Source organism: Amia ocellicauda, chromosome 5 (genome assembly GCF_036373705.1).
Source record: "Amia ocellicauda isolate fAmiCal2 chromosome 5, fAmiCal2.hap1, whole genome shotgun sequence".
NCBI lineage: Eukaryota > Metazoa > Chordata > Actinopteri > Amiiformes > Amiidae > Amia > Amia ocellicauda.
The window spans coordinates 19,946,209-19,959,000 of record NC_089854.1 but is presented as its reverse complement, the minus strand read 5'-3'; the positions used below and the strand labels follow the sequence as shown (position 1 = coordinate 19,959,000).

Sequence of the window (12,792 nt, the reverse complement as noted above, 5' to 3'; positions counted from 1 at the left end):
AAAAAATGTCTATTCAAAATATACAAAGTGGAACCGAATTGTGAGTAACGTAGTGCGACTCAGTTTGATGAAACACGTTTATATACAGATAGACAGACAGACAGATAGATAGATATGTGTTACATATGTGTCTTTTCTTTGCTCAGGAGGTCGGGGCTCAATCCCGCCCGTGCGCCGATGCCTTTAAAAAGGTTGCCCCCAGGCGCGCGCAGGCACGGACGGGGTTCGAACCCGCGATCTTCGGTTTACGAGACCGACGCCTTACCACTTGGCCACCGCGCCAGACACACACCCAGGCCCCGGTCCTGCCACTGGAGGCTTTGCCGGCCCCCGGATTAGGGGCACACCGCAGCGGCAGCCGGATAACCCCCCACCCCCCCAGGGACCAGCGCGTCTCAAACTGGAGCTTCATCTCTGGGGAAAGAAGCTCTGTGGGCCTTTCCTCACCGGCACAGACCGCAGCTCAGCGTCTGCACCCTGTGCGCAATGGTGCTCTGTGCAGACCCTGCGCTCTCTGCGGGGGAGGCATAATCGCCTGATCTTTGACCCGGCCAGGGTGACCGGGGGGGGGCAGCATCCAATGCTTTGTGTGCGGATACAGTGCCTGCCGGCGCCGCACGGGCTGTGTGCTGTAATGGGATGTGTGTAAGTATGCGGGTGGTTTTAATCGCAGTGCTTCGACACGGTCAGGCCCGGGGCGGCTCGCTGGAAACGCGTCCATCCTGTTTCCAAGCGTGGAGACCCTGAGCAGCGTCTGCGCAGCCGAGCGCTTCACTCCGCCGCGCAGTACCGCCGCTGCCGGCGGGGAGGCAGTAAAACGCAGCTGTTGATTCAGGGCCGGAGACACCAGGGGGCACCGGGGGACAATGCCAGTGCAGTGAAGCGGGTGCCCACCCAGTTTGATTATCTTTGCTTTAATAAACAGTGAATATGCTAAATAATGTATTGAACATTTGAGCTCAATTGCAACAATCTGAAAGCAGGACTGACTGGGCAGGATCCGTGATTACAGCGTGCAGCTCCGCGCTGGCTCTGCTGGTGCGTCGCAGTTGACGCTGGATGACTGTGATGAAGGCTGTTCACGACCACGTGTTGATCTGCGCAGACTTTGACCAGCTTAGACAATGCGATTCTGAGAATCTTCTGTAGAAAACACTAGTACGATTATACAATGAAATAATGTCGTTTTTAGATTCATTCTGGATTCTGGATTCAAATACATCTATAAATAATAATAATACCCCTGGTACTACACCTGTATAATTTCCCTGCTTTTATTGCTGTTTGTTATAGACATGACGCTTTTAGATAGCTAGAAACCTCACATGTAGGCTAATAATAATTAATGCCAAAACAAACACAATCCGAATGAAACAAGACCAAAAAAACGCAACGCGCCACTTTCTTGTAAACAAAACAAAAAACAAGAACAGGAGGCTGGTAAGTTCATTCTACAGCACTGTGCTCTGAATAATTGACATGCTGCGACAGTATTTTATTAAAATGTTACTTTACTCAAATTCATAATTGCATTGCATAATCATTATTATTTATGTATTTATTAGCAGACGCCCTTATCCAAGGCGACCTACAAAACATAACAGCATTATGAAATTATAGTGAATTACAGATCAAAACGTAGTACAAAATACAAGTGCAAAAGAAAATATACAGTTAATACAAGTCCTACATCGTAGATTTGTGAGCTAATAATCCCAGGCGATGTGAAGTCATAGTTATAGCTCAGGGGAAAGGGACAGAGGAGGAATCAATATAAACAACATATTCGACAGGATTATGAACATGAAGATGATGATGAACATGATGATGAACATGCTTATGAACATGCTTATGAACATGGAGACACAGACTGTCCGCTTTTACAATGTTGCCATGTACACTGGTCGGAAGTCAGACGTTTCTGCGCAGAGCACAGCCGTGTTTCAAGTGAAGTTAAAAAGTAATAGTTTCCATATTGTATTTTGTACTTCTTATTTGGGAAAATGTTTAAAGATACAAAGATACCCTATAGATAACGGGACAACAGGTTTTAAGTTCTAGTTGTTATTATTTGAATACTACATATGATATATGTTATTGTTTACCTTAATTTCTAGCTATTATTATTCATATTATCATTATTATCAGTATGATCATTGTTATGATGGTTATTATGATAATGCTGCTCTTGAGTGACAGGACGGCAGCACCAATCGCACTGGCTCTGTCCGCTAGCCGAGCCCTTCCGCTCTGACGCCCCTCCTCCGCCGGTCGCCGCAGCTGTGAGAGCCGGAGCCAGCGGCGCGTCCAGGACACCGGGCCGCAACCAGGGCGTGCATGCCGGCCAGCCCGCCGTCCAGTGCCCTGCAGTGCCAGTACCGGTGAGTGCGACCCGACCGCCGCGGTCAGATCCAGCGCTGTGTGCGACGCCGCGCAGAAGCGGCCTGTTTCACAGCAGAGGAGCGCGCCTCCGCCTCCGGGCCGCGCTGTGGCTGTAGTGTGAGGAGCCCGGCAGCAGCGCCTTGTGTCCCCAAAACACAAGATACAAAGACAGCAGCGGATTCAGTACACACACACACACACACACACACACACACACACACTCTCACACACACACACACACACACACACACACACACACACACACACACTCTCACACACACACACACACACACACACACACACACTCACACACACACACACACACACTCTCACACACACACACACACACACACACACACACACACTCACACACACACACACACACACACACTCTCACACACACACACACACACACACACACACACACTCACACACACACACAGATACACTCACACACACACACAGATACACACTCACACACACACACACACGCACACACACACACACACACACACTCACACACACACGCACACAGATACACACACACACGCACACTCACACACACACTCACACACGCAGTACTATTGTTGGTGTGGAAAGCAGCAGTTTCGGGGGGTGATGCGCTGACCAGCTGACTGGACCCCCCGCCGCAGAGTCCATATCTATGACGTCACCGCAGGGCATAGAATCCGTCCTATATTTGGACACTCGCTTTATTGACGCCTGGCCCTGAGCCGCGCACCTGACCCAGGGAGTTTCCCTAGATACTCATACCTGTTGATCCTGATTGAAAATCCAGTAATAATAACAGGATGTAGGACCTCACTTACTGTACTTACCTGTGTAAATTGGAAGTTGTAAAATGTTTGAATTGCTTTGTTTAATGTAAATTTGAATTTGTACTGTTTGATGCCTTGTTCTTAACTGTATTCTTGCACTTTGAATTGCACTTATGTTGTAAGTCTCCCTGGATAAAGGTGTCTGCCAAGAAATAAAAATAATAATAATAAACGCACGGACCGCAGTGATGGAAATCTCTGGCTAGGTGAATAATTTATACACTTCCTGTCCCAAGACTCGGCTAGGCCACCTAGCTTTCTCCTCTGAGAAGAGCAGAGGACCTGAGCAGTGCTGACCCCTCTCTCCTCTCCTCTCCTCTGCTTTGTGTTGGAACTGCAGTGCTGACCCCTCTCTCTTCTCCTGTGTATCAGAGCTGCAGTATTGACCCCTCTCTTCTCTCCTGTGTGTCTGAGCTGCAGTGCTGACCCCTTTCTCCTCTCCTCTCCTCTCTGGTGTCGGCAGGGCGGGCAGTGCAGAAGGAGTCCCTGTGTGAGGAGGCAGGCGTCCCCCGGTAAATGGTGTCTCCCACCATGAAGGCTGTGGTGGACGCTGTCTGGGCGGTGTGGAGCATCGGGGCCTCCATCTACGACTACCTGCACACCAGCGCAATGGAGGAGCGGATCAACGCCCTGGAGACGGTCATCACAGTGCACCAGTGTGTCATTGGAGCGCTGTCCGCCAGCCTCATCATGCTGGTCACCTACATCCTGCTGAGGAAGCACTGACCCATCCCTTCCGCGCACCGCTCGGACCCTGACCACTGCCTTAACCGCCACAGCCCGCCGCGCCGCAATGCCGGACCGTCTGCCGGGGATGCCTGTGCCGCTGCCATCTGCTGCTGGAGTGACTGCTGTGATCGCAGCACACAGCTCGGCTGAGAGCGAGCCGGGCTTCACCACTCCGCCATCTTTAACTCGCGGTGATCAGAACCTGTCAGAACAGGCCCGATAGAACCAGAGCTGTGGAACAAAGGGAAGCAGATGTGAACCACTGGCTGCGTGGATGGATGAGTGGCTGCATGGGGACACAGCGCTGTGCCGCACTGTTTCCTGCAGAGTTCAGCTGGTGCAGATAGTGAGGGATGTTCAGTCCATTGACATCTATGAAGTGACCTTACGCCCTGCCGGAGGCCGTGGCCAATTCCTATTGGTTGACAGAATGCTAGTTACCTTGGGGGGAGTTCCTGGAAACTTTTTTTTACTGTTTTTGGCCTCCTTTATGATTGAGTGGTTGGCGGGATGGTGTGGTGATCTTGCTGAGATGGGTGGCTTGAGCAGGTGAGCAGTTGGGCTGCGGATGTGGGGTGGGGGCTTCATCTCAGCTGTGCGGGAGTTGGTCACAGCTGAGCTGAGCTTTTTTATTTAAATATGTGAGATATTGTAGGAGAGGTTACTCATCCTCCCCCTTCACCCCCCAGTCCTCCAGCGACTCCACAGCAGCTGGATGACAGAAATTCAGAGGCCGGGTGGGGGGCAGCTCCTGGGACTTTTAGCCCACAGCAGACTCGTCCTAATTTCAGAGTGTGCTAGAAATTAATCTGCCTCACGTTTATTAATATAATCATACTAATAGTTCGGATGAGTATCCGAGCCCCTCCTGCCCCAGACACGCACAGGGCCACAGGGCGGTGCTGCTCGGCTGCGTTGCGCTCCAGCACAGCTGCGGTTCTGACCCGTTTCTTGTGTTCTAGCAGCAAGGGACAATGAAGTGGCAGGAAAAAGGAATTAATAAAAAAACTTTTAACATTTATTGCAAGTCTATTTGTGTTGCTGCTCTTGTGAATTGTCCCGTATGAATGGCAGTGTGCTGGCGGGGCCCCAGGCCTGTTCGCCCCTCACCAGGCTGTGGCTGAGACTCGGGTCTCCACCTACAGCCCGGTTCTGCGCTGCGACACCGACGGAGCCCAGTCTCGATCGCAAGGAGGTGGAGGAATGGAAGGATTGTGTAATGGTGACATGCAGGTGGTTTATAAAGCATTATTTTGAGTAATTTTGCTACGATGTTGCAGTTAAGGTTACATTTTGGGATGGGGTTATGGGTCCCACCTCAACTTAGGCTTTCATTAAAGATGGGGTTGCTTTTCAGCGGTGTTGACTGTTTGTGGTGCGGCTGTGAAGGGGAACCAGCTTCAATGTTGCTGTTGGGCTCAGGCTATGGGCTCAGGTACCCTCCTGATGTAACCGTTGTTTACAGTGGCAGCTTCATGAAGTAATTAAAATAAAATAAAATAAATGACAAACCTGTCATGGGCAAGTTTTATTTATGGACATGACAGTATGAATGGTTACAGGTCAGTTGTGTACAAAATATTAAGTCATTCAGGTAGAACAGTCACAGTGGGTCACATCTGGGCACTTCAGATCACTGTGTGTGACCAAAACAGATCCAGCCTTGAAACCAGTTTACAAGAACCCCCTCCCTCCCCCTATCAGATCGTGCTGAAAGGCTGGTGACTGTCTCTCCATCTTCATTGGGAACGAAACTCACAACAAAGCATCTGTGTGGCACCCGGAGACACGTCCACAGAGCAACCAGACAGAAACAAATCAGAAACTCCGAGATGGGGGGTGCTTGCTCCACCACAGGGGACCGGCGACCCGGGTGCAGTGCCCGGCGGGCACATCGGTGGGGTGTCACAGGTGTCCGGTCTGTAGCAGGGTGTATTGAGTGATGAAGCGGTCCACGTCCTCCCCCTCCAGGCTACGCAGCGCCCTCCAGTGCAGCTTGCCACAGTTCTCAGGGCGTCCCTGCGGCTGCTGCAGCTCCTCCCGGATGTACTCTAGCCACAGCTCTGTGCCGCCGAAGAAAACGGGGAAGCACAGCGTCACCCAGCGCTCTTAACGAGGTTCAGCTGCTAATTTCATTACATTGGTGTGCTGTATTGTGTTGTGTGGCTCTGTGCTGTGCCGCTGTGCTCAAGGACTCTGTCTTACCGGCGTCCCCGGAGCCGAACTCCCGCAGCGCGCGCTCGTAGCAGTCCCTCAGGCGCTCCATCCGTGGCGGCTCCTGCAGAGACGGGCAGAGAGGTTCAGTGTCGGGCGCTCGGCCCACGAACCCGGTGCCTGCTTTTCCAAACTTTCAGTCTGGGTGACAGAACCCCACCTCACCCCACCCCAATCCCCCCACCCCCTACCCGTACGAGGGGCTGCGTGTTCCTCACCTGCTCCCTCTCGATCCGGATCATGGTGCTGAAGAACTCTTTGGAGAAGGGCCGGCTCTCGTGCAGGCTGGAGGGAAACGGACAGCAGGGAGAGGTCAGTCGCTGTGGGCAGCTAGAAAACCGCACAATGCTACACAACAAAACAACTGCAACCAGATCACTCAGTTAAAAAGTGACATTAGGAGCAGACGCCCGAGTGACGGACCGCTGGCCCCCCGCGCTGTGCCGTACCTGACGAAAGCCCGCCTCGCCTGCTTGTAGCCCCCGCTGCGGTACGACCAGTCCAGGAAGCGCTCCTTCACCTCCACAGAGACGCTGGCCACCGGGGACAGCAGCCCCTTCTGCGCAAACAGGACAGACGACGCATCAGACAGGAGCAACGACGACAGCACTGAGACTGAAGCACAACTCAGGATTTCGGAAACAGCCACTAACAACAACATTCAGGACGATAACGTTACCTGGTAGAGGGCAGCGGTCTCCTCGGCGCTCTGGTGAGACTCACTCCACGCCACCCGCAGCCTCCACACGGGCAGGCTCTCCTATAACACATCACACACAGACGAGGCACGGTCAGTCTTTTAAAACGCTTATTTCTCTGTATTTTAGAGGGACAACAGTGCTGGCTAATGAGTCTCATTGTTTAGCCTGATTTAAAGATAAAAATAAACATTGGTAGCTTTCATTTTGACATCATAACCTAAACTAGATAGCCCTTATTAAAAAAAAAAAAAAAAAAAAAATCTAGAATGCATTAGTTTGCGTGCCTGCAACACACGCACATAGCACCCATTCTCTCACAACCCATCCCAGCTCACCTTGGGGTTGAGGAGGGAGAGGGCCTCTTCAAACGCCGCGCCAATGCCGGCCGCACCCAGCTCCAGCAGCACCGAGAGGCTGGCGCACCACGTCTCCACCGACCGGCTGAAGCTCCTCGTTGCCGCGAGAGCCACCTCCTCGGCCGCCTGTGTGCGTCCCAGAGACTGCAGCACCTGAAGCTGAGAGAGGAGGGACAGCAGGGACCGGTCAGTCCACAGCCCGGCATGGCACCGGTCAACACCAGCGCGGTGTGCCGGGACAGGACAAGTCTCTCCCCCGTGCGGTGGACCGTACCCATTTCTTATACAGCGGCTCCTCCAGCAGCGAGGCGTCGTGGGCCCTCTGGAACACAGACAGCAGCCTCTCCTGTCTCTGAGCAACGCAACAACACAACATGGGTCAGCACCAGGAACGCCACAATTCTCACAATTTCATACCCAACTGTTGAACACACACACACACACACACACACACGCCCCGACAGTGCTCACTTTGTCCTTCAGGTCCTGGTTGTTGGTCTTCCTGAGGAACCTCTCCTGGCAAAAGCTGACATAGCAGGTCCACATGACACCTGCAGCACAGAGACAGGCCACAGGGGACACAGAGACAGACAGCAGCTGTAAGGAATGAGGAGAAGCAGTACGACCCCACTCTCTCTCTCTCTCTCTCTCTCTTCCCCTCTCCCAGCTATCAATGATGCAGGACCACTGAAAGGACCCCTACGGTCTTAAATGCACCCCTCACACACAAGAGGTGGAGAGAGTTCCTTCCCAACCATTATTGTTGCGTTTATGATTATTACTATTATTATGGTTGTTATGATGATTGTAATTGCTGTCGTGGTGTGTGTACCTGTGGCGAGGCGGGCGACAGCCTGCTCGTACACCTGACAGGAGCGCTCCTCTCTGTGTGCCGCTGCAGCCGCCCGGCTCTGCGCCGACACAGACTCCGCCCCCGTCTCAGGACCCGCCTCCAGCTCCCGCCGCGCCAGGAAGTCCCAGGTCATGGGGTCATTGGCGTGTGCGCACTGGAGACTGGACACATGGCAGCCCCGTCAGTACAGACACACACAGATTATACCCACATTAATACACACACACAAAGCAGAACAGCCCTCCCCCTCAGGAAGCAAACTCACTCTTGAAGGATGGTCTGCTGCAGCTCCTGGGTGAAGTCAAACAGACGGGCGACGGTCAGCAAAGACAGCATGAACTGGGCCCCTGCAGAAAGGACAGTGGTCAGATACACACACAGAAACAGACAGACAGACAGAATGAGAGAGAGAGAGAGACAGACAGAGAGGGCCTACCTGGGATCTTCTGGGTGGCGTCTCTGTAAACAACCTCAGCCAGCTTGCCACTTACGATCTCCTCCGAGAACTTGTACTCCCCCTGCAAGAGAGGGGTGCGTTAACACTGTGAGCTCAGTCGGGTCAGCCGGGGACACTGGGCCGAGGGGCTGGCGCCACAGAAGAGAGGGGCTCAGAACCTACCAAGTCGATGTTGGCCTGCTCCAGCTGCAACTTCTGTTTCCGCAACTTCTCTGCATGCATCAGCTCCATTCGGAAATACTGCAGAGAGAGAGAGAGAGAGATAAGGTGAACCAGGGAGGAGTGGAGAGAGAGGAAAAGGCAGATGGACAGACAGAGGGGAAGAGGACAGAGAGAGAATGAGGGACAGACAGACAGGCCGGGAGGGAGAGAAAGAGGGAGACAGAAGCATCAGTCGGGGGGGCACAGTGCGGACCCTGACTGACAGGGCAGTCCCACAGAGAGAGAGAGAGCAAACCTGGACGCACCTCCTGGTACACCTTGCTGTTGTCGGGGTGGAAGCGCAGTGCCCTCAGGAACAGGTGCCGGGCGCTCTCCGATGAGCCACAATCCTCCATCTCCCACTTCGCAGCCATCAGCCACAGTGCTGGGGAGACAGACACAGCATTCAGTCGGCCTCTCACCTCACAGTCCCATGCAGTGTAACACAGCACCACAGTGACACGCCACCCCATGCACTACACGGCCCGGCTCGGCATGGCGCCGCACTTCAATGACTGCAGTATCTGGTATCTTTTCTTTATATAAATGTTGTAATCAATTGAACGTGTGTTTATTTACCTGGTTTCTCAGGGTGGATGGCCAGCATTGAGGAGAACACTTTGCTCAGTTTGATCTTTGTGTTCTAAAGAGAAGGAAATCAAACAGGGCAGGAGTCACTGCTACTGACCATGACACATCCATCCATCACGAGCAGACCTGGGCGAATCGCCTCCGCTTACTTACCCACTTCTTCAGGAAAGCAATATGGGACAGCCACAGCTGCACATCATCCTGAGAGAGAGAGAGAGAAAACTTTAGGATGAGATGCATATGGCCTAACTCAGTACAGGCCTAAAGCTTGCAATGGGAGTTCTATTACATAGCTGACTGACAGAAGTGTTGTAAAGAGAAAGGGCAGCTCTTCGTTATTCAAACTCGGCGTTCCTGCACCGCTGGCAGGATTTTACAGCCAACACCTGAAATACACTTCCTGTCCAACCGAGGGGGACCAATCAGAGCTACACTGTTCCCTTCCTCGCCCCACCCCGGCTCCTTCCCCTCTCCCTGTCAGACTACCAGGCTAGGAGCTGGATCAGCTGGGCTGCCAGCTCTCTGTGGTTGTGCGCTTTAAATCCTGTGCAATACGTTTTTCCCCTCCTTTTTTATCCCATTAACATTTTATTATTTTAGCATCAAGGCACATCGGAAAGGGCGTCAGTGTCTTTCAGTCAAACCTGACCATCTCCCCCTGGCTGCGTCATTTTTAAAAGCCCCAGACGCATATGCGCTGCCTACCTTCCACTTCCCAGTCGCACGTTTGAAAACGTTGTGTATCCTGTGAACGATGGAGAACTCGATCTCGTCTTTCTTAAAACTGTACCCCGTGCGCTGCAAAACAAACAGGGAGGGGTTAATTTTGTATAAGATGCACACTGTCACAGTCTTGCATTTCACTACGACTCCACAGCCATTACAGTCTCATTTAAATCAACCTTTTCTCTCTCTGACAGTTTTTCAAAACCGTTGAGGCACGATTTTTACAACAAATACTGTGACTTGGCAAGACTGCCTTCACAAGTCGTGCATTGTTGTACTTGGACTGAAATAATCACGCAGGAGTCTAAATAAAGCTCCTTCAGTCCCTGACTCACTGACACACAGCCTACACTCTGTTAGCCAGAGTTCAGTTACATAAAAACACATATAAATATCTGTACTTACTGTTCTTCTTTTCTTGATCAGCTCCAAGGCGTTAATTTCATACTGGAAAATAATCGGAAAACTATAAGATACTTGTTTCAAAACGCTCAACATCCTGCATGTTATGAAACTGCACTGAAGAGTTTGTTTGTTTTCTTCACTGGTGCCTTCTGTGAGGATGAGGATTATAATTATAACTTGACAGGCGATATCATGTGATCAGTCAGGTAAACAGGCATTGTGAAGGCAGCAGGGTAGTGCTGAAGTAAAGCAGCAGCTCTCAGCTCTCAGGTGATGAGGTCAGGTATTGACACTCACCTGTACGTATGTGATGAGTTCGGATATTGACACTCACCTGTATGTAGGTAATGAAATCCTCTTTGCAGATTATTCGCCTGTGCAGTTTATATTCCAGAGCCGTGGCTTTTTTGATCATGGCCCTGAAAACCAGAGAAAAATATACATTACATGTTTTAATTATTAAATTATCCACTGACACTATTCCATTTTTTCCATACACGTTTTTATTTATTTATTATCCTATTGTGACAACACATCCCATTTATACACATAATTAACCATGTAAACACAGCCGGGAGGGGGTAACAGCAAGGACTGAACCCACAACCCGAGGCCTGTCTGTAGCTCCTAGGTGGACGTCACCACAAACCCAGAGGTCAATACATCCAGGACACAGACACCATAACGCTGACAGAACTGGACTGGCTCTGTGCAGACAATAATCTGGTAGATCAATTAGGGGGACAGGGGGCAAAGCCTGGGTACGATTCTGCCCTGCCAGACCCGAATGAGGAGCCCAGATTTAAATAATAAAAGTGATTATATGAACAATAAAAACCACTCAACCCTACAATGGAGGTTAAACGCATTTTAACATAAGAACCCCGCTTTTGAGGTAGGATGTTCACGGGCTCCACAGGGTGAGTGAAATGCATCTGCCTCTTACTTCACTTCCTTCTTGGTAAACAAGCCGACTCTCTCCAGCTGTTCCAGCTCCGGGATCCGGTCCTCTATCCTCTGCTGGATAATTTCCGCCATGCTTGCCGGTTATTGTGCAGCTATCGATGTTGGCGCTAAAGTTATCCCGTCTTTAACACGGCGAGCCCCGTCAACACCGAGTCCACACACGTGTGGAAGTTGCGCTGCCTCGACTTCCGGTCCCACCCGTTTAGAGCGCCGTGCGGAAACGCCGAGACCGGCTCTGTGTGTCCGAGGCGCCCAGTGCCGCACTAAAACAGCTACTTCATCACAATTGTGTTTTCTTCTCCAACACCGCAAATACCATATGATATTGGATAATTACAATGTTAATCGCATTTTTTGAAGGTGGCACATTGTTAAAATAACAAGCTTGACGCGAGGATTACAGAGTCAAATGGGAAAGGCGAGAGGGCGGTGGCAGTGCAAACACAATGTGCTAATAACACACGACCACTTCCCTGCATGATACAATGGCGGAGCTCTGGGGTGAAAGAGGAGAAAATGAGTACACAGTGCTAACAATACACAACAGAGCACCAGCCCTCTTGGATGTGTGTGTGTGTGTGTGTGTGAGAGAGAGAGATTTTACTATAATTACTATTTATATATATAGTTTTTCAGTTGTGTGTGTTAAAACTGCATTGGCAATACAATTACTCCTGTTTGTCATGCCAATAAGGCAAACTTGAATCTGAATTTGAGAGAGGGAGAGGGAGTGTGTTTGTGTGTTTATTCCCCTAACTCTGCAGCTCCAAACTGTCCTCACAGACGATTGTTAAAAAGGAGAAGTGTCAGGGGAAGGGGGTTAATTTGTGTTTCCTCTCGAGAGTCAGTAACAGGAAACGACACGTCTAATTATGTTTTACTACTGGTTCTCCAAAAAATAAAGATGTCAGCAGTGTTTTTGACAAAATACGTCGCGCTGCCAGTGTCATTAGAAAAGACAATTGTGCGCCTCAGGGATTGTACTTTTCTCTGACCTCATATGGTTCTCCAAATATTGCATCATCTTAAATCATACTCCTGGGCCACAGGGCTCGGGACGAGGGACGGGCGCAGGTGAATCCCACTGTTGCCCTGGAACAGTCAGTCCAGTAACCGTCACAGTACCGAGCTGGGGAGCGGCTGACACGGAGGCTGTGATCGTGGTGAAGGAGCATGTGGGGTGTCAGTCCCGTGTCGGCACACAGGGGAAGATGGAGAGCCGTAGCCCGGCTGGCAGGATTAGTCTGTCATGGCAACCGAGCCCCCTGAGCCACATCTGCTGCTGTACCTGCGAGAGCCGACACCTGAGTCCACAGCCACACAAACACCCCCTCACCTTCCCCCACACGGCACACAAACATCCTCTGCCTCC

General features: G+C 51.2%; 1 protein-coding gene, 1 long non-coding RNA gene and 1 other non-coding gene across 3 annotated transcripts; 1 reads left to right on the top strand and 2 right to left on the bottom strand.

Annotated features, from left to right (window-relative positions):
- Positions 1-210: 210 nt before the first annotated feature.
- trnat-cgu (transfer RNA threonine (anticodon CGU)) lies at positions 211-282 on the bottom strand. The gene has a single exon. It is a non-coding gene; the product is annotated as a tRNA-Thr (tRNA).
- A 1,904-nt stretch (positions 283-2,186) lies between these two features.
- LOC136749699 (uncharacterized) lies at positions 2,187-5,461 on the top strand. Its single transcript, XR_010816780.1, has 2 exons — positions 2,187-2,381; positions 3,685-5,461. It is a non-coding gene; the product is annotated as an uncharacterized LOC136749699 (long non-coding RNA).
- A 4-nt stretch (positions 5,462-5,465) lies between these two features.
- On the bottom strand, positions 5,466-11,629 carry utp6 (UTP6 small subunit processome component). Its single transcript, XM_066704184.1, has 19 exons — positions 11,401-11,629; positions 10,789-10,873; positions 10,455-10,496; positions 10,029-10,121; positions 9,477-9,524; positions 9,312-9,375; positions 8,999-9,117; positions 8,694-8,771; positions 8,511-8,592; positions 8,340-8,421; positions 8,054-8,235; positions 7,693-7,772; positions 7,496-7,573; positions 7,201-7,380; positions 6,844-6,924; positions 6,614-6,723; positions 6,383-6,449; positions 6,156-6,228; positions 5,466-6,013 (listed from the first exon to the last, which is right to left on the bottom strand). The coding sequence occupies exons 1-19, from the start codon at positions 11,490-11,492 to the stop codon at positions 5,856-5,858; spliced, it is 1,794 nt and encodes a 597-aa protein (XP_066560281.1). The 5' UTR covers positions 11,493-11,629; the 3' UTR covers positions 5,466-5,855.
- Positions 11,630-12,792: the final 1,163 nt, after the last annotated feature.